Below are 27,442 nucleotides of genomic sequence, written 5' to 3'. Positions count from 1 at the left end.
GAAAGTAAGAGAGTTTTGTGTAGAAAATTAGTTGAGAGTCGAGAAAGGTTTCCGTATAAAACCGTAGAAGATGAATCCTCAAGTGCCGCCGTTGGAAAGTCCTCAACCCCAAGATTAAGAGCTCAGGTGCTTGCCATGTCGAGTTCCCGGTTGTGCATGCGCATCCTCTTTGGAGTTATCATTTGTCTGGGTAAAATTTTAATTCTTGCTTTGTTAATGCGATTTGTCTGACTATGGTTATGTGATTTTAGATCTTGGGTTGTTTTGGTTGTTGTTGGGCTTTTGGGCCTCGGTTTGTTAATTTCTGTTAGATGTTGGTTAATCAAGTTTTTGTCTATTAGGCGGACCCTTGCTTTATTTTTTTTTTGAGAATAAAGGACCCTTGCTTCTTTATGTACATCTACATTTGTAGTATGTTTATGTTAATGAATAAACTATTTGACCAAAAAAAAAACCTATTGTTCAGATTCAGCTGAAATTTGATTTATTTTATTATGTAAATTAGATTGATCGAGCTAGTTGAAATTTGATTAATTCTAATTAGTTCATTTTCAGTTCTCGTTTCAGATTTTGCTTACCAATTGAAAATAAGATTAGATCTTTTACTATAGGTTTGATTGAGTTTGAAGTAAAATTGAAAGAAATTACAGATTTATGTTCTTAGCTTCTGAATTTTTATTTTTTATTTTTTGAACTTTTTGACTTACTGATCAGACAGCTCTATGGTCATTGGGTTGTTGCTGTCCGTTTTGTGTTGATGGACTGCTTATCAATTTTACCGCATTAGTTTGTTTGTAAATGGATCTTAATGAGTTTCTGATGGTTTCATTTAATTTGTTTCCTCATACGAGTTTGAACAATTTTTTGCAGGACATATTCATATTTCACCTCTGAAGGCATTTGCACAGGTAATGCTCTAGTACATGCCTATATGAACTTGTAAAATGCTAGTATATGTGCTAAGGCCATCTCCAACCGAAAGGGCTAAAATATATTTTTAACATTTGAATGTGTTATATATATATATATATATATATATATATATATATATATATATATATATATATATATATGTTCTTCTTCTTTTTTTTATCAAATTCTTACTTATAGTAATTGAAATCATTTTTGTGATGGAAAATTGTACTTTTCAAATTCCATGTGTTGCTTCACAGGCAATGTTGTAGTTTCTTATACGATTTCATATATGTGGCATAGGTCATGAATAAAATAAATATTGAAAATATGACACATAGTAGTAGAAGGATGATGTGAAAAATAAGGTTAAGGTGATAATATATTTATAGTGTAAATTTTTTTTAAACCATATATAAAAATATTAAAAAATAAATAAATAAAAACTCAATGGCTACATGACGTCAGCAATTGGTCGTTGCTGACGTCATGCATTGGTCAAGCTGACCCTAAACGTGGGCCATTGTAGCTTTCTGATCCATTTCTTTATAGGGCTAAAAGGCTAACCAAAGGGTTATTTTTGCCCCTTTAGGTTGCCCTTTGCCCCTCAAATTTCACCATTTAGCCCTCCCCCTCATGGGTTGGACACCATTTGGGTTATTTTTTTGCCCTTTAGCCCTTTCCCCCCTGTTTGGCTCCAATTTTGTTGCAGCTGGTCAACAGTCTCTTTTCTGCGTGGGCGTGCCAGCACCGTTCGGGTGCGGTCGTTGGGGGTGTCCCTTGACCTGACTTCTTTCAAGCAATTGTAGACGAGGAGAGCACCAACCTCGTCGTGGGATTCTTTATGCCTCGTGGTGAGGACTTTTGCTAATCTTCTCGAAAATCATAATCGATACTCGATGTTGTAGATCGAGCAGAGCGAGAACCACTGGGAAGTAGAGAGAACTTGCTAAAGCGTGACTTTAGCTTGGCTGGTTTGCGAGGGCGTTACCCTTTCTTGGCTGGTTCCATAACCGTTGTGGTCGTGGTACTACAATCGGCTCCTGAGGAGACTAGGACCGAAGTACGTTGACAGAGGGTTTGGTGGCACTGAAAGTCGGCTTCTGAGAAGACTAGGACTAGGAGTGTGATCACCGGTAAGAGAAAGAGAAGGAGAGGAGTTGCTCTTAGAGAGGTTTGCTCTAGAGAGACTTAGATCATCTTAGAGATGTATTGATGAGTGAATTGTGTGTTTAAGTGTTTCATTGTAACCTCTATTTATAGGCTACCATGCCAAGGTGTTTAGCATTAAACAAATGATAGTGGAGCATTAATTGGAGATTAGAAATGATGAATTTTGGAGATAAGGAAGCATAATTGGAGATAAAGCATGATGAATTTCGGAGATAAGGAGATAAGGAGGAATAATTGGAGATAAGGAATGATGAATTTTGGAGATAAGGAAGCACTTTCTGCTCCTTTATTCCTTCAATTTTATCTCTATCAAGAACTCAGATTTTGACCGTGACTTCTTCATAAGAAATGTTCCACTATGAGTGTAGATAACCCTGGTAAAATTTCAGAGTTTTTGATATAGTGGTTGGGCCGAAAACGCTGCTGGACCTCTTACAGGTCCAGTTTTCCAAGCCTCTCTAGATAAGGAAATTGGACTGATTGTTTGAAGGCCTTCCACTTAAAACTAGCTCTGGCACTCTTCATACGAAATGATCCTTGGGCTTTCTAGATTTAATCTGGAAATTTTCAGCTCATTTGAATTTCATTTGGTTAGTCTGCCGCCCCTCCTTCCTTGTTTAGCTCGGTTTCTCCTAGCCGAAGCAGGAAAATGTGCTAAAGTTGACTTTTCATGCTTTCATGCTTCCATGCTTCCATAGTAGGCTTTATTTAGCCTCTAATATATATTTCGAACTTGTCGACAATATATAGCTTGAGCCACTGACATTGGCTCAATTTCTCCAAGACGTTCCTTGTCAGGCCAAAATGCTCATTTTGGGTCCAAACATGCATTGCCCCCCAGACCTCGAAGTCAAAGGTCTTCGTCTTGACTGAAGAGGTCTTGAATCAGCACTACTCTTATAATGTTGTCGCTCCAAAACCACTTGTATTGGCTTGACTGTTTCCATATAGGCCTCTAAATAGGCCATAAAGCTTGAATGCCATAATCTGAAATGCTTTTGTCATGAACTGACGCTTCCTTTGCCAACTTTATTGCCCCCCATGGATCTAGCGAAACTTGGGCAGGTTGTAGGCAATCAAAACTTTAGCGTGCCCCCCATGCGAAGGAGACTGCTTTTGATCGCGAATGAGGATCCTTCTCTTCCTTGGTGGTAGCTTCGCCATGTGTATAGCAACAAGTATCTGCCTTGTTTGCTGGCTCTCTGTTGATTTTCTCAAATGTAGGTGTTGGAGCCGCTTTCCTGGCTAGATCAAGGCCTATAGTACTTGGCGAAATAAGATGCAAAATAGCAAACTGTTTGCTTTCATTTAATCCTTCGCGAGTCCTATGCCAAAGAGGATGATTGGATCATGGCTATCGTCATCATGACGTGTGACCAAGTGAAACCACCATATTTTGCTGCAACTTTAGCATCTAAAACCGCATCGGTTTTAATCATGTTTTATTTAAAAAAACATCAGGCCACTATGCTGGCCCTGCGGTGGTAGGAAAATGTGGAATATCTTCACTGTCGCCTTAGATGCGATTCTCAAGATGGAATAATGACTCATTAATTATCAACTAGGGCCACTCACTGGCCCAGCTAATAAATTAATCTCCAAATATATTTGAGCTATAAATCAAGGCGTATTGGAGAAGTATCTTCACTGTCGCCTTAGATGCGATTCTCAAGATGGAATAATGACTCATTAATTATCGACTAGGGCCACTCATTGGCCCAGCTAATAAATTAATCTCCAAACATATTTTGAGCTATAAATCAAGGTGTATTGGAGAAGTATCTTCACTGTCGCCTTACATGCGATTCTCAAGATGGAATAATGACTCATTAATTATCAACTAGGGCCACTCACTGGTCCAGCTAATAAATTAATCTCCAAACATATTTGAGCTATAAATCAAGGTGTAATGGAGAAGTATTCCCTGCGACCTAGAAATGGTATCCAAGAAACCATTCGTTATCGATCAGGCAGATGAAATCACTGAGAAAGTCGCATTCGCCTGGCGGACTAACATGAGTGTTCGATGTAGAAGTCAGACCAGAGAGGAGAGAAGTCGACTGATGGGCTTTGGTGGCGGTGATAGTCAAGCGAGTCTGGGTCCCACACCTCGCGATCGTTTGCCAGATGATGATATGGCCTATTATGGGCTTCCCATCCGCCGTCCCATAGCGGCTCTTCGGCTGGTGCCTGGTGATTTTAGCAGTTGGGGACCAAGGAGGAAAGTGGGCTACTGGCCTACCGTCGCTCCCGAGGAAAATATTTGGTATCAGGAGGTCTGAGCGAGAGATTTGGCCCGATGGGATGCGGTGGGTATCACCCAAACCATCGATCTATGCTTCTGTCTTCCCAATAATACTAGCCCTGCACCGCTAGACGCCACTCTTTGCTTCTGGAACACCTCCAGCAATACATTCGATTTCCGGTTTGGGCAGATGAGCATAACTCTGCTAGATGTTCTTACCATCACGGGGTTGCCCATTGACTTTGACCCCTATGTGCATGGTCAGTTTGATGGCATTCAATTTTCTTTGAGAATGGATATGGCTGGTCGAGGGCATCATAGCAGATCCTACCCATCCTGGCGCGACTATTACTGCACCCGGCGTGACCATACAGGAGGTATCGCATTTATGGAATTCTGGCTTTGCAAATTTATCTTTTGCACTTCTTCCAACAAACCTACTGGGCCTTGGAATTCTCTGGCCACTGCTCTCTATAATGGTATTTGTGTTGGCCTTGGGTAACCTGTATTGGGTGCGTTATATCGCTCCCTTTATAGTGCCGTAATGCACCCATTTGATACCGACATTAGTGGCCCCTTCTGGATCCTTGCCTTTTGGCTGCAGATTTATTTCACTCTCTTCCGTCGCGGTGATATTCCAAAGGAACCTCCAGTTGATTCCCTTTTGGGGAACTGGCTTTGCCGCAACGTAAGGTATCGAGCTCCACCCTACTCCGAGTGTTTTATTTTCTTGTACTTGCTGGGAGAGATGCCAGACCCAAAAATAGTCCTTTCTAGGCGATTCCCTCCTCCCCTTGATGATGGCTTTCTGCCCAGTGGACGGGATCATAGCGAAAGAGCCCTCCTGGCCTTTCGTCGCGCCATCTCCTGCTTGGATATTCGTCTTGCCACTGACCGCGTAAGTTATGAGCTCTCTGCCCCTAACCACTTTGCTCGCCAATTTGGGTTGGCCCAGTTGGTACCCTGGCCTCTGGTTGATTCTGCCAATTACTACACCTCTTGGCGGAGATTAGCCCCACCTGGGTCTGCCCCCTTTCAAAGTCGGTTTACCTTGATAGTGATTCCCCATTGGGTCAGAGCGTTGTACCCCCTCAACGATGTAGACGATGATTTTGCTGATTGGTGGAAAGAAGTGTCCGTGAACTGTTGGGACCCGCCACATGACGAACTATTCGTCCTGATCTTTCGTGGCATGAGTAGTCCTGGTCCGGAGGACCGCAAGATTCTTGAGCGCTTCTCCAACCCTGCAGCACAACCCCCGCGACCTATTCTACCTTCTCGCTCATCGCGTCCAGGGATACAAATCCACGAGCTTAGGGCAACAGTAAGTTTTTGTCTTTCTTCACCATTCCTTTTCCTTGTTTTGATTTTCCCGCTCTTATTCCAGAGTGTGTTTTGCAGCAAACTATCGGAGCAGGACAGCCTCTGTTCAGGCCAGGAAACAAAAGGCAATAGCAGAGGAGACTTCTGAGGGAGAGTTTTCTCATGATGAAGATCCCACTGAGGTAATTTGGTTAAGAACGATCCCAAATTTACAGATGTTGTTTCCCCCCTTTTTGAGTTATGACTCTTTTCTCGTATAGGCCACTGCTGTCATTGCTTGCAAACGCGATCGAGCTCAATTCGTCGAAGAGAGTTTTGAAGATGACGAACCTCTGGGAATGCAATTGGTAAACTCCGGCCCCGTCTTATCCTATTTAAATTTTAGAATCTGGGCAGGATCTTCACTATGTATCTTTTGATAGGTCCGTCAAAGGACCACTGATCCCTCTCGCCTAAGCGAGGCTGGACCCTCAGCCAATGCAGAAGAGCCAACTCTCTTGCTAGTTCAAGCATCAACTAACCCCGTGGCGCCTCTTTCGTCTCCCACATCTACAGAGCATCTGCAAGGTCCTACCATTCTAATAACGATCTCTGATGACGACTCCTCGGAGGATGAAAGCGTGGAAAGCCAGTCTGAGACTTCTGCCGTTTATGAGGAACTGATAACGACAGAGATTCTCGCGGCACTAGAGGTCCAAGAGGTGAATGAGGCGGGGCCTCTTCCTCTTGGTGACCACGTACCAGATATCGACCTAACAGCTCGAGAGGTAAGCCACTGTTGGCCAATGCTTTCCATTTCCTTTTAGATCCAACCCCGCTCTCTGACATTTCTAAACCTGTCTAGGATTCTGTTTGTACCGAGGAGGTGGCTGCAAACGCTGAGGGTCCTATCGGCGAGACAGTCGCCCCAGAGATGGAAAATGATACTGACGGTGGTGGTGCCCCCCAAGTCTCGCGAATAAATGAGACAACCGTCGAATCCGAGGGCTCTGTGCTTGAATCTGCTCCACTTGCCCATGGTGAGCCGCGAGTTGAGTTTCCAGATTCTCCTGCAGCTGAAGGGACATACCAACCTGTTGAAGATGAAGAAACTGAGGAAGCTATCCACCCTTTTGCATTGGTGGTTCGTGATCCTGTGGTGCTTCCGCCGCCTCCTCCTCCTACCAGATTCGAGAGATTGATGAGGGTACATGTTAGAGGTAACTCCTCCTTCTGCTGTGGATGAGGCTAAGATGGTGCTTCACGAACATCTGGGTTAGAGACTGACATCCTCCCGCGAGTCTTGGAAGCTCTAAGGTATCTTTGCCAGGAGAAGGCATTGACCCTGCAGCAATTTAGTGCCATTAACGATCTGCTGAATGAACTTGGTAAGGCCCGCCAACGTCAACCGGCCACGAACGCCCAGGCTCACGACACTCGAGAGGCTTTGAATAGCCTCTCTCGAGAAATGGACATCTCTCGCGGTATTTTAAATGAGCGAACCAACCGCCTGCGGGAACTACAAATCCAAAGGTCCGACTTCAAACTTCAGATCGAGGACCTCCATACCGGTTTAGCCTTTGTTGAAAACGTGATTGCTACAGAAGAAGCCCAACTCGATGAACCTCTGGCTGCTTCTGAAGAAATGGGCCGCAACCTGGCCCATCTCAGAGAACGGGCCACTCAGGCCGAAGCTAGTGCTATTGCGGCGAACCTCCGCGTGGAGGAACTTTGCTTGAAATTGAGCTTTGCGGGCCAATCTCTATAGGCCCCCTCGAAAAACGTTCGGTCTCCTCACATGCTATTAATCCTATCTTTTCCGAGATTTAAGGCATTAATCACTCGTTGAAAAACAACGGTCGTGAAAAAATAATCTCGTGAATAGAACAGTTACCTCCTCGAAAACCGTTCGATCTCCTCACATGCTATTAATCCTCTCTTTTCCGAGATTTGGAATCACTAATCTCGATTTACTGACATCGGTTTTGAAATTGAGCTTCATCCAAGGGTGGGGATTTGCCTGAAGTCCCTATAAATAGTTGTATTTTGGGAAGGGAATACTCACAACAACTTTTCTGAAATATTCAAGAAATGGCCTTTCAGTCCTTGCTTCTTTTTCTCCTTCTTCACAAATCTTCCCCTCATGAAATAACCTTTAGCCTCTAAATTTTAGGCTTTATGGCGTAATCTTAAGCCTGGGTTAGGCCTTATGGCGTAATCTTAGGCAACCCCTTGTTTCGTCCTTCTGGAATTTTGCAACAACAATGCCAGGCTTCAGATTGGTTTAGAAACGCGAGGGGGCTCCGAGTGTGGGATCCACGATCATGCGAGATCATCTTTGTCATAATCCTACACGCGGAGCGAAACCGAGAAAGGGAGGACGGCTACTCTGAGGTTCATTTTTCCTCCTCTGTTTCCTTCCTTCTAGACCCGACCCGTGTTGTGTCCTCCAGATGGAAGGGGCTTTGGTTCTCACCTCCTTCTCCCCCTTTCTCTTCTTGATAGAATCTTGGAGGAATGAGAAGGGATGGACTCTTTGAAGGAATGGGTTCAAGCAACATAATGGTTGTTCCTATACTTCACGTCCAACTAATGGTGGTTACCATGGCTAGAGGGGGTGCAGAGACTCAAGCTGATATTCGGTTCCTTCACTCTCTGCCCCTCCAGGAGATAATGGCGCGGCTCAACCCGGCGTTGGATTCCATAGCTGCTTCCAATTGAGGGGGCTCGGGGGCTCCATTTTCTTTCACTGGAGTCTCCCATTCTCATGGATAATGGCGTTGGCCAAGCCTATGTTGTATTCCTCTACCGCTTCCATGTAAATGGGCGTGGGGGCTCCGTTACTCCTCTTTTTCCTTCCCTGAAGTCTGCTCCTCCTTGAGATAATGGCGCGGCTCAACCCGACATTGGATTCCATAGCTGCTTCCACTTGAGAAAAGATTCAGAAGATATCCGAAGATTCCTGTTTTGTATTGTAGCCACTTTTGGCTTTGTAATGAATGTACTGCTTTTGGCTTCAAACCACTTTATGAATACAATAATATTTTCTTATCCTGATATCCAAATATCCGTGAGAAGCCAATAATTGTGTCCCACAAGGCCCCAAATATAGGCCCCTATTGTTGTATATTGAAAATAATATGAACTTTTAAAATATGCTCCGCGTCAAAAAGAGCCTCGCGGCGAGGGTTTTGAGAAAATATGTATCTTTTGGATCCACTTGCTGGCTCCCAACTCAAAACTCTTAGCGTCAATAACTCATTCTTTTCCGAGATTTAAGGCACTAATCACTCGTTCAAAAACAACAGTCGTGAAAAATAATCTAGTGAAAAGAACAGTTACCTCCTCGAAAACCGTTCGGTTTCCCCACATGCTATTAATCCTTTAATAATAGCTAACTCCTCAAAAACCGCTCCTCACATGCTGCTAGTCCCTTTTTTCCCGAGATTTGGAATCACTAATATCGATTTACTGACATCGATTTGACTCCTCTTTGACCGTCCATCCAAGGGTGGATATTTGCATGCCTATATCTTCCTCCACATTATAAACCCAAATTTCCAATCCCAAAATCATTTCATCAATTCGAATATTTCTAACAGCAATCTTTCTTAATTACTCATCATTATCACTCTTCAATTCTCGCATTCTCTCAATCCATCACCAATGGAACCACAAACCCAGCAACCAACCGAGGATGGAGGAAGCAACAAAGCAGCCGGGAGTAGTGCTAACATGCTTTGTAAGCGGAGCAGGTGGACTCCCACTACAGATCAGATAAGAATCCTCAAGCAGCTTTTCTACAATAAGGGAGTTAGGTCCCCAACTATAGAGCAGGTTGAGAGGATCTATCTCCAGCTGAAATGGTACGGCAAGATCGAGTTCAAGAACGTCTATTTTTGGTTCGTGAACCAAAGGGCTCCGGAGAAGCAGAAGAAGAAGTCCACTTCGGATGTTCATGTGCCCATGCAAAGATCAGGGCTTGTTGGTGATGACAATGTTACCAATTGGAAACATGAGGATCAGTATATTAACTTTGGATCTTCTGCACCTGCTTCTGCTTCTTCCGCTGGTGTGATGATTGCTGTTAACGGGCAGATGGGGAACTATGGTGGTTATGGATCTATGAACATGGAGAAGAGTGCTAGGGATTGTTCAATCTCAGCTGGAGGGGGAACTAGTTCTACTTTCTTTGACATGAATGTAGAACAAACTTTCATGGAACAAAGAGGAGAAGATCACCAGGAGATTGAAACCCTTTCACTGTTTCCCGTGCATGGTGAGGACATCTTTGACAACATGAAGACTACTTCCGATGAAGGTGGCGGTCACGGTGGTGGCTCTCACATTTCCCTTGAGCTCAGCCTTTCCTGCGAGGGCAAAGCTGGAAAAAGTTTTCGGAGCCGCTGACTCGGCTTAGAAGCTTCGCGAGTGTAGGAACACTTAAAATTGCCCCCTAAGAATTGTATTTATTTTTTTATTTTTTTTTATTTTTTATTTTTATTTTTTTTTATTATTATTGTTTTTTTTAAGCCATAATTTTGGAGACAAAAAACTCAACATAGACAGTTGAAAGGGTATCCTAAGACTCAAAACAAAACAAAAACAAGAACAACACATAAAGTGACGCAACAAACAAGAAAAAACGTTTTGGACTTAGGGATATTTCTCTTCTCCTTTTGGTAACTCCTTTGGAATATGACCAGGTGAAGAGAGGAACGATTTTGGCGGAGCTCAGCTCACTTGATTGACAGGGGACGAGACCCTTTGTCAGCACTTCTCGTATCCAAACTAGACCTTAGACATTACATCCCATTGGATGCGCCTACTATGAAAAAGATATTTTACCCAAAATTCATTTTGACTCTAATAATAAAAAACAACCAACGAAATAAAGAATAAAGAAGAACAAAAAACCGAAATATGAATATAAACAAACAATTACTATTGAAGTGTCGCTAGGCTAAATGGGCTTAGTATTGTATAGTGTTGCTAGGCATAGCAAAGAAATGATTATGGGCCTCAAAAACAAGCCTTCATAAATGGGCTTTGCGAGTGTAGGAACACTAGAATTGTCCCCCATGTCTTGTGCGAATAAACTGTCTACTAAATTAATCCCTTAGTGTTTTGACTCCGCAGTAATTTTTGGATCGTACTAATTTTTTTTTTTTATATATATTTTTTTTATATAAGTAGCTGAATTCAATAAGACAATGTGAATCAAGGTTTAGACATGCGGCCCAAGTATAGTCGTCTAGACACAAATTTTCTTTCAAATCCTTTGGGCAACCTTACTGAAATGGCCAGGTGGGGGAGGGCGAACAAGAGAGGAAGAATCCATTTTGGCATGAGCTACTCCCACATAGTAGTTTAGGCCCATTTGCACGCACTTCTGGCTTCAAGAACCTGTCATGAACGTTGTCCCCTTTCTAGACACCATTTCACATAGGCTATACTTACTAAGATGAGAAAGGTCATAAGTGTGAAGACAGTTCAACAAGTGTTAATAAAAGCCTCCCTTAACCTTAAGGGACCTGAACTAGACACCAATAAGGAGTTTAGGCCAATATTAACAAAAGAGACTTCACCTATTCCATTATGATTCACAACCGCTTACCAAATTCAACTTTTTTTTTACTATAAAGGTAAAAAACTGAAAACTGACAGGAAATTAACAATAAAGCAAGGAGCTAGCAGCGACACATTTGGCTAACCTCTAGAAGACCACGGGGGAGGCCATCTATGCTTCATTCCAAGTTCCGATGTATCAAAATTTGCAGGGTAAAAATCCCTCCTGTGAGAGCTTGTAGGAAAAGAACAAAGATACTTCTCGTTGAAGAATTTGGAAGAATTTGGCTCGTGAGAGGGGTAATCTTGCCCCCCAAGTATCTTTGTTGGTTGACGAGGCATGATCTTCATTTGCAATTCGGGAGATGACGGTGTCCCAAGATCGGCTTTGTCGCCAACTGTCGCTATCTTCTCTTGATCAAAGGGATGATCATGGGTCATATCTTGCCCCCCATGCATCTGATCAGTAGCCACGTATTTGGCTTGATCAGTGGAGAAATCAGTTATTTGTTCAGAGACAATTGTATTGTCAGAAGAACAATCTTGTTGATGACCTTTTCCATGCACAGCCTCTGTGTAAGGCTGTGACTCACCAGTGAGACCCTTAGGTTGATTGCCACCTATACGTAAGTTAGTCTCAGAAACGACCTCTTCGCGAGCAGGTTCTTGACGTTCCAATTCACCTTGTATTTGCTGTGCCCCCAACTCGAGCCTTTTAACCGAAATCGTGAACTCATCGAGCCGTCGACGGTCCTCCGCGAGGGCTTTTCTCCGATTCTCATGGTATGCGGTAGAATTCTTTTGAAGGATATCAAGCCGCTCTTCTATGCTTGCATTCTCTGGAATAGGAATGGGCACATAGCCTTCTATCGTTGCCTCGTCATCTGCAGCAGCAGCGTCACCATCAGTTTTATGCGGCTTGTAACTGGAGGCCTTGCGCTTTGAGAAGTTTAGGAATTTGCACTTCTTCTTCTTAAGAAAAACATGCATGACTTCAAGAATTTCTTTTGGTAAAGATTTTCCTCTGGCATCCCAATGATGGTGAACACAAAAAAACTCTGGTGTAGTTTAGACGTGCGGCCCAAGTATAGTCACCTAGACACAAACTTTCTTTCAAATCCTTTGGGCAACCTTACTGAAATGGCCAGTGAGGGAGGACGAACAAAAGAGGCAAAATCCATTTTGGCATGAACTACTCCCACATAGTGGTTTAGGCCCATTTGTACGCACTTCTGGATTCAATAATCTGTTATGAACGTTGTCCCCTTTCTAGACACCATTTCACATAGGCTATACTTACTAAGATGAGAAAGATCATAAGTGTGAAGACAGTTCAACAAGTGTTAATAAAAGCCGTCCTTAACCTTAAGGGACCTGAACTAGGCACCAATAAGGAGTTTAGGTCAATATTAACAAAAGAGACTTCACCTATTCCGTTATGATTCACAACCCTTTACTAACCTCAACTTCTTAATAGTGGTGTGATTTACAGCTCACAGTAAGTCCCACTGGGCGTGCCAAAATGTTTGGCTCCAACTTTGTTGCAGCTGGTCAACAATCTCTTTTCTGCGCGGGCGTGCCAGCACCGTTAGGGTGCGGTCGTCGGGGGTGTCCCTTGACCTGACTTCTTTCAAGCAATTGTAGACGAGGAGAGCACCAACCTCGTCGTGGGATTCTTTATGCCTCGTGGTGAGGACTTTTGCTAATCTTCTTGAAAATCACAATCGATACTCGATGTTGTAGATCGAGCAGAGCGAGAACCACTGGGAAGTAGAGAGAACTTGCTAAAGCGTGACTTTAGCTTGGCTGGTTTGTGAGGGCATTACCCTTTCTTGGCTGGTTCCATAACCGTTGTGGTCGTGGTACTACAATCGGCTCCCGAGGAGACTAGGACCGAAGTACGTTTACAGAGGGTTTGGTGGCACTGAAAGTCGGCTTCTGAGAAGACTAGGACTAGGAGTGTGATCACCGGTAAGAGAAAGAGAAGGAGAGGAGTTTCTTTTAGAGAGGTTTGATCTAAAGAGACTTAGATCATCTTAGAGATGTATTGATGAGTGAATTGTGTGTTTAAGTGTTTCATTGTAACCTCTATTTATAGGCTACCATGCCAAGGTGTTTAGCATTAAACAAATGATAGTGAAGCATTAATGGGAGATAAGAAATGATGAATTTTGGAGATAAGGAAGCATAATTGGAGATCAAACATGATGAATTTCGGAGATAAGGAGATAAGGAGGCATAATTGGAGATAAGGAAGCACTTTCTGCTCCTTTATTCCTTCAATTTTATCTCCATCAAGCACTCAGATTTTGACCGTGACTTCTTCATAAGAAATGTTCCACTATGAGTGTATATAACCCTGGTAAAATTTCAGAGCTTTTGATATAGTGGTTGGGCCGAAAACGCTGCTGGACCTCTTACAGGTCAAGTTTTCCAAGCCTCTCTAGACAAGGAAATTGGACTGATTGTTTAAAGGCCTTCCACTCAAAACTAGCTCTGGCACTCTTCATAATAAATTATCCTTGGGATTTCTAGATTTAATCTGGAAAGTTTCAGCTCATTTGAATTTCGTTTGGTTAGTCTGCCGCCCCTTCTTCCTTGTTTAGCTCGGTTTCTCCTAGCCGAAGTAGGAAAATGTGCTAAAGTTGACTTTTCATGCTTTCATGCTTCCATGCTTCCATGTTTCCATAGTAGGCTTTATTTAGCCTCTAAATATATATTTCGAACTTGTCGACAATATATAGTTTGAGCCACTGACATTGGCTCAATTTCTCCAAGACGTGCCTTGTCAGGCCAAAATACTCATTTTGGGTCCAAACACCCCCATGGGTTGGAAAAGGCCTAATATCCTCATTACTGACCTCTGTGTATATGTGCTTATGTCCTCTTGTAGAGTTGGTGTGTAGCCAATCCATCATTAGGTTATGATACTCTGGAAAACGTGGAAAGTTATGCATGCAATTACGTAGATTGCTCTTCAATTCACAGCGGAGATCCATGCTTTGTCCACTTGAACTTGTTTAGTCGTGCATCCTTTGCCATGAATGCTTACTACCAACAGAAACATGATTGCACATTTAGTGGCTCTAGACTCAAATGTATTACTGATCCAAGTATGTATTTCATTATCTCATAGGGCTTGTAATTGATTAGTTGCAAGCTGTGTTGTTTGTGATTGTTTTATCATTTTGCAGGCTACGGAAACTGCAAATGTAATACCCGAAAAAATTCAATTTAATTTCCGATGACATTTTGGAAATGATTTCGTGGTCGTGGGCACGAGTACGAAGCTTGGAGGAGTGTGGAATTAGTTCGAACGATTTAATTTTCGAAAACAAACGTTATTTAGGGGGTCTCAAAAAGTGACTTTTTATACGTTCAAAATTTGGGAAAACTTCCTTCATGAAAGTTGTAGATCTCGTCGATACGATCTCGTGCATATGTGGAACGCAATATTCGGAGTTCGTATGAATAAGTTATGAATATTTGAAAATTTGAATTTTTGTATAAATACAAAAAATTTCTGATTATTTCATTAAGGACGAAAATTTTGAGTTTTGGCGTTTTAGCCCCCGGAATTCTCCGTTCTCTCTCCTCCCTACCGATCGACCCGACCTGAACCCGGTGTTCCGACCCGGGCCTATCTCCTCCGTCCGACGTCAGCAGCCGACGAGACCACCGCAGACGGCTTCGTCTTCTCCTCGCTGTCGTCTCCTTGGTGTTCGATCACGGACGCAGCCACCGGAACTTGGGGATCGGAGCAACCACAGACCCGAAAACGGATCCAGCCAGAAAATCACTTTTCCGGCATCACCTCGGCCGATCCTTCCCATTTTCACGATCTCCTTTTCCTCCTGATCATCCCTATATAGGCCTTGCATCACGATTTTACCTGTGGAGCGAAAGATCAAGCGTTGAAAATCGACGTTCCTTGTTGAATCTGGAAATCTGATCAGAGGGCCCAGATTAATCCAACTTCCAAGCTTGATCTAGGACGATCTAGACCGAATCTCGCTTAGCTCCAGGTATGAAAGTCGATCAACCCTTCATTTTGAACCAGTTTGTAGTTGGTCACTTTGCCATCGGAGGTGGTTGACCCGGCGTTGACTGCCGCCGATGACCACCAGCTGACCCGCCGCTTGTGGCGGCGCGTCCGGCCATATTTTGGTGTTCTGTTTTCAGTTTATTCATCTACGCATCGATACGGTCGTTTGAATATATCATAATGTCATTTTGGAGAAAGTTGATGCATGCTAGGGTTTCGGTTTTTACGCATTACTTTCGGTCTACGATCTGCGAAGATCTGACCGTTGGTTTTACTTCTAATTTAGATATGTTGATCGTATGACTGTCCCGATGACTTGGTGTGGTCACGGGCGAAGATCCAACCGTTCGATCTTCGTATAATTGAGAAATGGTGATTCAGAAGACGATTCGTGAGAATCAGACCGTCAGATTTTCATATAAATTTATGGAGATGTTTGTTAGAGTGATTCAAGAAGATCTGACCGTTGGATCTTCGTGATAATTTTGGAGGATGATCCTAAGAGCGGTCCGTGAGGATTTGACCGTTGGATCATCATTAAATTAAGATCCGACCGTTGGATCATCGTATAATTTCGATCCGACCGTTGGATCATCATTAAATTAGAATCTGACCGTTGAATCATCGTATAATTTTGATCCGACCGTTGGATTTCCGTATATGTGTGGTTTATGATTGATTTACTAAGTCAAGATAGTATCTGATTAGGTGATTGACGAATCGAGCTGGTGGACGATTCAGATTGATATTTGGCTTTTAGAAGACGCAGCAGGAATTTGAGGTGAGTAAACCTCACGTGGTTCATATTACGAACCCAATACATTTAATTACGTTATTTTATTGCAATCATATGAACTATAGTTGATATTAATTGGCATTCCTGTGTGAATGTCTGTATATATATTATTTACGTGAAATAATATGTATTGTTGGAGTTGTGTTGAGTTATTGTTGAGAAACAATATATTGTGAGAGGTATTGAGTTTATTGTTGAGAAACAATATATTGTGAGAGGTATTGAGTTTATTGTTGAGAAACAATATATTGAGAGAAGTGTTGAGTTTTATTGTTGAGGAACAATAAATTGTTGTGATATGTGGAGATCAATAGGTCACGGAGTGACCATGGCATCTATTAGTGAACCACGCTCTTGTACCGGGCTGGTGATTATTAATAGCATTAAATCGTGAACCACGCTCTCGCGCCGGGCTGGTGGTTGCGATCAGTTAGAGCTCTAGTCTGTCTGCCAATTGTTGAGTGGTGTTGTGAGGGAAATGTTGTGGATACTTGAGTCTTTTAAGTATGAGTTTTAAAAGAGAGTCTCAAGGGTATCCTTTCTTTCATGTTGTGGTTGTTGTTGAGTTATAAGAATTGTAATTCAATAAATCAACAGTTCTTTCTTGTTTACTCATACGAGCTGTCAAAAGCTTACCGGGTTTGGTGTTGTTGCAATCCCGGTACACTATTCAAATTGTGTAGCGGGTACTACTACAGGTCAGGAAAATCAGGAAGGTGATCAAGCTTCGTAGAGTAGCTGCGAGTGTATTATTCTGATTTTCTTTTGTGAGATGTGTTATGCTTATTTAGAGCTTTACAATTTTACTTGTGAGAGTGAATTGTAATAATAAACTCGAGGTTTCGAGATTTGGAGTTGTGTATCGTATGGTGAGGTTATTTTGAGAAAAAATTCAGAACGTATATTTGATTATGTGGTTTAATTCATGTTTCGGATTTGAATTTATTATTCAAAATTCGGGGCTTGACAGCAACTTTGTAGGTTCAGAAGAAATGATTTCTGCTCCAGAAGCTCTAGTAATGGATTTAAAGTTTAAATTATTCGCTTTTACTTCTGCCAGCTGGTTTCTAACTCTTTACAGAAGGGTGTTTACATTTAAGCTATTGTAAAATGTGTAGTTATATACTGAAGAGTGTTTAAGAGTAAAGAAATTTGAGAGAGATTATATTTCATTATTGAGAATAGGAGCCCTATATATAGGGATTACAAAGTACATGTTCTAATGATACAAGGAAAACTAATCCGAATAGGACTAGGAATTCTAGAACTTTCTCTCCTATTACAATCATGGAACTACTCCTAGTTTGAATAGGCACACATAAGTCGATTTTCCTTCAACACTCCCCATTGTGCCGCTCAAACTTGGTGGTGACGCTTCATCCGTTGCCTCGTTAAAAATCTTGCTCGAGTGAAAAACCCTGTGGGACAAAAACACGCTCGAGGAGGAGAAAAAGAGTACAACACGTCCTTCACTCTTCGAGATCGAACATGTAGATATCATAACTCCCCCTGATGTCGATATCTCCCCTTGATTGCTACAATCATGGGAGTTCGAATAACTTTCTTAATCCGATGTTCTTCACATGTTTCTCGAAGGTGGATTTTGGTAACGACTTAGTGAATAAGTCCGCTACATTATCCTCTGATCGTATTTGATTCACTTCAATCTTTAGAAGTGATTGTTGTTGTTGATTATAAAAGAACTTAGCCGATATATGCTTGGTGTTGTCGCCCTTGATGAAACCTAACTTCATTTGGTCAATACAAGCTGCATTATCCTCATAAATGCATGTAGGTTCATCCATGGTAGACTTGAAACCACAACTTCCTCAAATATGTCTAATTACAGACCTTAGCCATATGCATTCCCGCACAGCTTCATGTAGAGCGATAATCTCTGCATGATTTGAGGAAGTAGCAACAAGGGTCTGTTTGGTAGACCTCCAAGATATCACAGTGCTTCCCATGGTAAAGACATAATCCATTTGGGAGCGGCCTTTGTGAGGGTCAGAGAAGTACCCTGCATTAGCAAAACCCATCAAAACAACGTTGTCGTTTTGATGGAGGGAAGGTGGAGGACGCCAGCGGCCAACTCTTGGACGGTGGCATTTTGCCTATTGGGGTCTGATCCCAAATTTCCGTCATTCCTCTTCTCTCTGTAGGGATAAAATAGACGCATATCAATCGTACCTCTTAAGTATCGAAAGATTGTCTTTACACCAATCCAATGGCGGCGTGTTGGCGCAGAGCTATGTCGAGCTAACAAGTTCACTGCGAAGGAGATGTCCGGTCTTATGCATTGAGCTACGTACAATAATGCGCCTATTGCACTCAAATAGGGCACTTTGGCCTCTAATGATTCTTCGTCCTCATCCTTTGGATGAAACGGATCTTTTCCGGACTCAAGACTACGACCTATCATGGGAGTACTCACAGGCTTTGCTTTATCTTCATTAAAGCGCCTTAAGATTTTCTGAGTATATGCAGACTGATGGATCAAAATCCCATCACTACGGTGCTCGAGTTCTAAACTGAGACAAAACCGTGTTTTCCCAAGATCTTTCATCTCAAATTCGAATTTCAAATATTTAGCAGTTTCTTTTAACTCATATAGAGTTCCAATCAGGTTCATGTCATCGACAGAAACTGCTACGATTGCAAATCCGGAACTTGTTCTTTTAATGAACACGCATAGGCATATTTTGTTATTAATATATCCCTTCCCAATCAAGTAGTCACTTAGACGGTTATACCACATCTGTCCGGATTGTTTTAATCTATATAGTGAGCATTTTAATCTTATTGAAAAGGCGCTCCGTAGTTTAGAGCCACTTGATTTGGGTAATTGAAGTCCATCTGGAACCTTCATATATATCTCTGAATCTAGATCTCCATAGAGATATGCTGTAACCACATCCATAAGTTGCATGTCAAGTTTTTCAGAAACTACCAAACTGACAAGGTAGCGGAACGTTATAACATCCATTACGGGAGAATATGTCTCCTCGTAGTCGATTCCAGGGCGTTGTGAGAAACCTTGCGCCACGAGGCGAGATTTACATCTAACCACCTCATTTTTCTCATTACGCTTTCTAACAAAGACCCATTTATGGCCAACAGGTTTTACATCTGGTGGTGTCTGCATTATAGGCCCAAATACCTGTCTCTTTGCTAGTGAATCTAATTCAGCCTGGATCGCATCTTTCCATTTAAGCCAATCCGCTCTTCGTTGACATTCTTCGACAGAGCGAGGTTCGATATCATCATATTCTATAATTCCTTTTGCAACATGATATGCAAATGTATCATCAATAACCATAGAATTTCTATCCATCATCTCATGTACACTAGTGTAATTCATGGAGATCGCTCTATTATCTGGAATTGATTCTAACATTGGAGCGTCCCCCAATGATGTCTCTTGGACATAACCATAATACGGAATATCCTCATGAGATGGATTATTCACATCGATGATTAATGGATTATTTTGTGCCAAACTCGCTTTCTTTCTTGGGCGAGAATCCATCGAACCTATGGGCCTCCCGCGCTTCCTGGCAGGGGCCGTGGGCCTAGCCACAACGTCACCAAGGGAGGGGACGTTGGCGCCATACTCAGGTGCCCTTGAGATGGCGTCATGTCCTCTAATTTTAGGGACATCAATCCTTGCAGGTACGTTTGCAGTAGGTATGTGTGATCTCGTCACTTTAGCAATATCAGAAAACGCATCAGGCATCGATTCTGCTATGTTCTGAAGATCGAGAATTCTCCGCACTTCAATTTCAGACTGTGCGGTTCGGGGATCAAGATGAGACAGAGTGGGGACAGACCACGACAATTTCTGTCGTTCTTGTTGAACATTTATGTTCTTATCTCCCCCTAACGACGGGAAGACTGTCTCATCAAAGTGACAATCCGCAAATCTAGCGGTAAAAAGATCGCCTTTCAAGGGTTCTAAGTAGTGGATAATTGTTGGGGAATTATATCCAGGGGAAATGATCATTTACCCAATTTTAGCTTAAAAATTGCCCACTTACCCAAACACTCTAAGAGATTGCCCACTTACCCAAACACTCTAAGAGATTATTTCCCTATTACCTAATTAAGTATTTTTTTTATTCTTTTTAATTTATTTTTGGGACAATTTTGCCCCCTCCTTCTTTGTCACTTAGATAGAGAAGTGATAGGAGACCTTGCTTGAGTCCGGTGGCGGACTCCGGCGACTGGTGACCCGACTCCGGCGACCTGTGACCGGACTCCGACGACCGGAATCCGGCGACAGGTGACTGGAATCCGGCAACCGATGACCAGAATCTGGCGCCCGGTCACCGGAATCCGGCTACTGGACTGGTGACCGGATTCCGGCGTCTGATTTTATTAACCCCCAATAATACCCAGTAATCATATTATTGCCCCCCAATAAACTTGTTATCGGGGATCAATAATTAGTGAAAAATGAAGATGTTTGAATTTTGAAAGATTTCGGAGGTTTATCTAAATAAATAATTTTATTATTGCCGCCCAATAATCTTATTATTGCCTCAATAAACATTTTATTGCCCCTCAGTAATCTTATTATTGCCCTCCAATACTCATATTATTGCTCCAATAATCATATTATTACCCTCCAATAAGTATATTATTTCCCTCAACTGAACCAAAATGAATACACTACAAACACAATAGATCAATTTATATGTTCAATTGTAAATGTTCACTTTTTTTTTTCCTTCCCCATTCTCGGAGCTCTTCCCATCGAAATCAGGAAAAAAAAAAAAAAAAAAAAAAAAAAACCATTAGAATTTTTCTCCGGCAACCCAGGCTTCCCCTGTGGACACCTATGCTCCTCCAGCCCGATTCCGGCACGATTCCACCTTCGTCTTCTCCAGTCGCTCACCTGCAACCCATCTCCGACCGGTCCCAGCCCCGACGCAGCAACACCCCTGCTTGCTCGTTCGTACCGGCCTCATCCATGCCTGCAGGTGCCCCACACCGGCGCTCTCCACCGTCACAGCCACCATCTCTCGACGCCTCCAGATCGGAGGAAACCGAGAAAACCTCTGCACCGATCGGACGTTGGGTGCAGCTGAGGGATCCATGGACCTGATGACGCTCTGTTTGTTCAACAAATCCAGCTGCTCCACCGAGATCCGACATCCTCATCTGCACCACCGGCGAGTTCACTACCACCTGCAACAACTGGCTCCGGCTCAGCCTGGACAGCACCTCCACATCACCGGTGCTGCAGAAGCTGCGTTTCAGGACGGGTAGGGAGTCGGAGGCAACGATGGGCATGGCATGGAGAGCCGCGACCTGAGGCTCGAGGAATCTAATGTAGCCGTTCCGGTGCCGTCAAAGCCGAGAGAGAGAGAGAGAGTCCGGGAGGAGAAAGATTCTGAGAGGAGAGAGATGATGGGTTTTAATTTGTTTAATGGGGGCAAAATTGTCCATAGTTGTTAGATTGGGTAAATGAGGTTAAAAAACTCTTAGTGGAGTTAATGGGCAATTTTTAAGCTGAAATTGGGTAAGTGGTCACGGCCCCTTATATCCAACATAAATGCATAATTGTCGTTGAGGACCCATTTTAGTACGCTGTGGCGGCGCAATTGGCACATAAACTGCACACCCAAATATGCGTAAGTGTGAGACATCAGGCTCATACCCAGTCACCATCTGGGACGCAGAAAATGGTTGAGTGGCAGTGGGCCTCAAACGAATAAGCATAGTTGCATGCAATATTGCATAGCCCCAAACAGAAATAGGGAGATTGGTGCGCATTACCAATGCTCTAGCGACCATTTGTAGTCGTTTAATGGCGGCTTCTGCGAGACTATTTTAGGTGTGAACATGAGGAACTGGATGTTCAACTTCAATCCCAATAGACATGCAATAATCATCAAAAGTCTTTGATGTAAACTCCCCAGCATTGTCTAATCTTATAGACTTAATAGGATGATCAAGGTGGTGAGCCCTTAACTTAATAATCTGGGCTAGGAGTTTAGCAAATGCAGCATTCCTAGTGGATAATAGCATGACATGTGACCAGCGTGTCGATGCATCAACTAATACCATAAAATATCGAAATGGTCCGCATGGTGGTTGGATAGGTCCACAAATATCACCTTGGATTCTTTGCAAGAATGAGATATTTTCTTTAGTGTCCTTTGCATAGGATGGTCTCGATCCTAATTTTGCTAAAGAGCAGGCTTTGCAAAACGAATGATGGGCTTTAGAAACAACCAATGAGGATTTTGGTTGAGCCACGAAGTCACACTTGACTTTAGAAGTAAAAGTTGGAGGCGAAGGAGCTATGGTGGCGTCAAAGCCACCCTTGGGCCGCAGGGGGACGGCGGTGCCGGCCAAGGATGGCTGGTTATAGGGGTGAACGGCGCCGTGATGCGCAGGGGATCCTTCGGGGTCCAAAAACCGTTTTTTATGTCTTTTTGTTTTGAAAAATGGATGTCTGTGTGAAGTCTTTAAGATACGGATCATCATGTCACGATCTGGATGTTCCAAACGGTCATGCCAAAGCCTATATGTGTCGGAATCCCATTAATCATCTCTCATAACATGATTGGATTCAATTATATGAATAGTGGTTGCATACAACCCACTAGATCGACACATAAGTTTCTCTAAGACTCTTTTATGTCCGTAGTCATTAGAGGTGATGCAAAGGAACTCTTTTCCATTCTCACAATGTGTTTCCACATGAAAACCATTGGCTCTTATATCTTTGAAACTCAATAGGGTTCTTCCTGCCCTAGGAGCATAAAGAGCTTCGGTGACATTTAAAATTGTGCCATTTGGCAACATAAATTGGGCTAGTCCTTTACCATGAATCAATTGACATGATCCAGCCATCGTAGTCACGGAAGATCGAGAAGGCGTCATCCATAGAAATAGTTGCCTATTTCGAAGGATGGTATGTGTAGTTGCACTATCCACGAGGCATTCTAGCTCTCCGGGAAACATACTGAAAAATAATAAAGTTTGAAATTAAAATATGTCCAAGACATTAAATAAAATAAATCGAGACTTTATTAATAATAGCCAATGATTACATCAAAGTTTCGTGACCATTTATCTAATCCAAAATAAAAATCAAATTTAGACAAATTGTAGTCACTCAATCCGTTCGGTAATTCCAATTTGGTTGTGACCAGGTAAGGTAAGGCGAGATTTTGGTGGAGCATTGCTCACTTTTAAAACTGTTATCTCAGTTCAAACCTTGCCTAGACATCACAACTACTCTTGAGTACGCCTAGAGGGAAAGAGTTAATACAATAAGTCATTTTATTGATTAAGGCATAATTGCCATACATAATTCTTGGAAAATAAAGGACTATACTAATCAAAATTTGCAGTATCCTTGTGCAATTCCTTGTCAGATTTGAAGTCCTCTATGGTGAGATTGACGTTGGCATCATCACCATCTTCTTCTTCTTCGGCAAGATAGGCTTCATGCTCTCTAAAGTCTCTATATGCCTTGTAATGCGCAGCTAATTGCTTGCTTGCATTGCATTGCTTGCTTGCATTGCATTGCTTGAACCAATGCTCACTTGATCCACATCGATGACACATGTCATTGTGATTCCCTCCCTTTAATTGAGGTGCATTATTTGCACTTGGGTGGCGTCTCCTGGAGGAATTGGCGCCATTCCCACGGCCTTGGGTGGCTCCACCACGTCCTGGAGCCCCACGGCCTCCTCTCCCACGTTGCCATGTGTTGCCACGTGTTCGTCCTTCATTCTGACGATTACCTTCCTTTGTAGGGCGGTTATATGGACCAAAACGTCCGTTGTGTCCCTTATTTTTAGGGTTCCACTCCTTGCGCTCTCCTTTGGGTGCATGATCATAATTCGCTGCTTGAACACTCTTAATTCCGATAGGCCTTGAATTATAATTCTTCACGAAAATATTATCATGTTTTTCAGCTACAGACATAACATTAATTAGCTGATGAAACCTCGTGATCCGTCCAGTATTGTATTCGGTTCAATATTGCTTGGATAGCAAAATTGCTGAGACGGGGAAGGTGGAGAGAGTTTTCTCAATTAGTTCTTGCTCTATGACGGGTTGTCCACAGAACCCCAACATGGTTTTGAGGCGTAGAACTTCTGAATTATATTCAGCTATATTCAGCTACGGACTTGAAGTCGGCGAATCGTAGATTGCTCCATTGAACTTTCAAGTCGGGGAGGAGGGTATCCTGAACATTACCAAAACGCTCTTCTAGTGCAACCCATAATTCTCTAGCATCCTTGATTTCCATGTACTCCAATCGGAGTGATTTATCCATGTGGCGTCTCATCAAGATGAGGGCGGTGGCGTTATTTGTAGCCGTACGCTCAAATAGGAGCTCAAGGTTTGGTGCCTGAATTACAGAAATGATCCCTTTTGAAGTGAGGTGGTTCTCAACATCCGTGACCCAACTATGATATTCCGAGCTAGTTGAGTCAAGTATAGAGAAGTCAAGCTTCGGCTTCGACATCCTGAAATAAGAAGAAGAAATATATTAGTTTCGGAGTCAATGCTTCTACGACAATTAATAAATAATAAGATTTCCTAGCTATGCTACCAAGAAAATGATTTCCAAGAAAATTTGGATTAGACCGAAACAATGATGTTTATATGGTCATAAATCGATGCTTACGGACGCTCTTAGTCCGAAGTCTTACGAACACTCTTAGTTCGTTAATAGCGTGAATCCCCACGATTCTGCTTTCAAGAATTGAACCCACGTTATAAGAAAGGTGGGATGTAGAAGAATGGATGTTGCAAATCCCCGAAGAAAAAGAAGAAGGAGAAAATAAATTTCGGAAAGCGAGAACTTTAATGTAAATACTTGTTTGTTTTGGGGCTTGAAACCTTGTAGACTTGGAAGCTTGAGTTTCGAAGTTGATGTAGGTCGAGTTGGTGTCGAATGGGAGGTTTGGCGGTTCGGTGGTGGTGTGCAGCCGGTTGTGGGCTGTAGTTTGCAGTCGCTGCCGGTTGGTAGTGCAGCTGGAGGGCGCGGACACAGCAGGGTAGCAGAGTACACGGGTAGCAGGGGCTGCGGTGCAAGGCTGCAGACGCACGGGCGCGCAAGAAGGCGGCAGTGGACACAGGGGTGCGTAGCGGCGGTAACGCGGAGCGCGTGTGGGGCAGGCTGCGGTGATGGCTCGGCTAGCTCGGGCTAGGGGCTGCTTTGTGAAGGATTTGATTTCGGTTTTTTGGTTTTCTGTTTTGTGGTTAGAACTCGTGCTGATAACGTGTTTAAGAGTAAAGGAATTTGAGAGAGATTGTATTTCATTATTGAGTATAGGAGCCCTATATATTACGTGTTTAAGGAAAATAGACTTGATAGAGATTGAAGAGAGAATTGTCTTTCATTATTGAGAATAGGAGCCCTATATATAGACATTACAAAGTACATGTTCTAATGATACAAGGAAAACTAATCCGAGTAGGACTAGGAATTCTAGAACCTTCTCTCCTATTATAATCATGGAACTACTCCTAGTTTGAATAGACACACGTAAGTCGATTTTCCTTCAACAAAGAGGATATCTTTTATACGATACTATACTGTCTCCCGATACTATACTATCTCCTGTTGTGCACTGGACTTTAAGGCTTTAAGTATGTGCCATCATTTTTTAGTAGTTATTAACTTCGTTGTGACATGTGTTTTCTTCGCAGTGAAAGTTCCTTTGCTGTATTTCTTTAGAACTGAAAATGTGTAGTTTTGTTTGTTGTTGCGTCTGTTTTTGGCTTTTTGCTGAAATCTTTAGATGTAGCTTCTCAGGCTTCCCACTGCTCATACGCTTAACTCTTTTCGTATAAACTATGCTTATTGTGGTATTACAAATTACAGAGTAAATGGTGTATTGCAAAGCCAACTGCCCCTTATAGTTTACTGCAAATGAACATTGACTTCGCTTGTAGTCAAGTCGACTGTAGCGTAATTCAAACCGGTGGTGAATGCCAATTACCAGACACTATAATGAACCACGCGTCTGTTGCCATGAATCTTTACTACCAATCATTTGGCAGAACAGATTTGAGCTGTCATTTCAAGTCGACCGGCATGATTGTGATTGACGATCCAAGTAAGTATAATCGTTATCTGGTGGTCAAAGTGTAGAAATTTCATAGACCTTTCAATTTGAATTTATAGTTTGATTGTTATTTTGTTTATAGGTTTTGGAACTTGTTTGTACAAAAGAAAAGGGAAGGAAGGAGGTGCTGGTGTGAGTCTCGTAAAAAAGCATGGGAAATCTAGTGTCATTTTAAAACTGATAGTTGCGTCGATAATTACTTTTGGGTTGGTAGGGACTGTAACTGTTGTGTGCGTGTGCCGGCGTTCTCGGAATCCCTCACAAGCAATAAAAAGTGAGATGCAACACATGCCAACCCCAGCCCCCTCTCAGTCCCATCCACAGCCATCATGTTCAGTGACAGTATCAGTTCCCTGTGAGGCGGTATCAGTTCCTCTCAGTCCCCCTCCCGGTCCTTCTCAAACACAGCCCAAGAAAGACGACGGCCAACTTGACATTGTTATTTCAGGTAATCAAGTCAATGGAAACAAAGGAGACCATAATGGACAGTTCTCCGTTGGCAACACTATACACAAGACTGTCCATATCAGCATTTAGTAATGTTAAAAGTTAAAACATATTGAAGATTTGGGCAAGATATGGTTAGAGAAGATTTGGTGAAGATACGGTTAACTTGCAATTTACATATGTGCATGTGGTGAATCCTCTATTATTGCAAAGCAAACATGGTGCTGCTGCTGCAGCATGGTACAATCAGTCTTTTTTCATGAATCAAGTGCATGGTGAAGTATGGAGTCTCCTTGTTAGGGCCATACTTTCTTCTGTTGTAATCAGTTTAGTACATACTTTCCTCTTAGTCCTTTTTTCTCTTTCCTTTGTCTATATATATACTCATTCTTGTAAAGGTTCAACAATTCAATATAGAGAAAATTGCACCATCAGATTATGTTTTTCTTCAAAACAAGCCTTTATGGTATATATATGCATCTTTGTGAATAAACTTAGTATGTTGTTAATTTTCTGATCATGTTAATTATGTTGGTAAATGTTATTTACTGAATTACTGATGATCAGAATCAGAGGCGGATTCCCTTAACTTCGACTTTTTTAGCTGGTTAAGAAAGTTTAAGGATGGGGACACCTTTGGGTTTGTAAAAATGGTAGAATGTGGCAAAGAGGAGGAAGACCAGTGTTGAAAAAGAAGAACCCGCTGCGGTTCTTTTTAAAAAAAGTAAAGCTATCTCCGAACGACGTCGTTAGGAGCAGATGTATTGAACCAAAAAATAATAATAATAATAAAATAAAAAATATCTCCCTACTCCTAATCTCCTATTGTTTTTGTTTTTTATTTTCTCTCC

The 27,442-nt window shown here is 42.4% G+C and overlaps 1 protein-coding gene across 1 annotated transcript; it reads left to right on the top strand.

Moving 5' to 3' along the window:
• On the top strand, window positions 1-27,009 carry LOC133733877 (uncharacterized). The gene is made up of 4 exons (XM_062161530.1): window positions 1-190; window positions 871-908; window positions 25,901-26,135; window positions 26,227-27,009. The coding sequence occupies exons 1-4, from the start codon at window positions 136-138 to the stop codon at window positions 26,679-26,681; spliced, it is 783 nt and encodes a 260-aa protein (XP_062017514.1). The 5' UTR covers window positions 1-135; the 3' UTR covers window positions 26,682-27,009.
• Window positions 27,010-27,442: the final 433 nt, after the last annotated feature.

The sequence above is a fragment of the Rosa rugosa genome, chromosome 2, assembly GCF_958449725.1.
Source record: "Rosa rugosa chromosome 2, drRosRugo1.1, whole genome shotgun sequence".
Taxonomy (NCBI): Eukaryota; Viridiplantae; Streptophyta; class Magnoliopsida; order Rosales; family Rosaceae; genus Rosa; species Rosa rugosa.
This window is presented reverse-complemented; position numbering and strand designations above follow the sequence as displayed.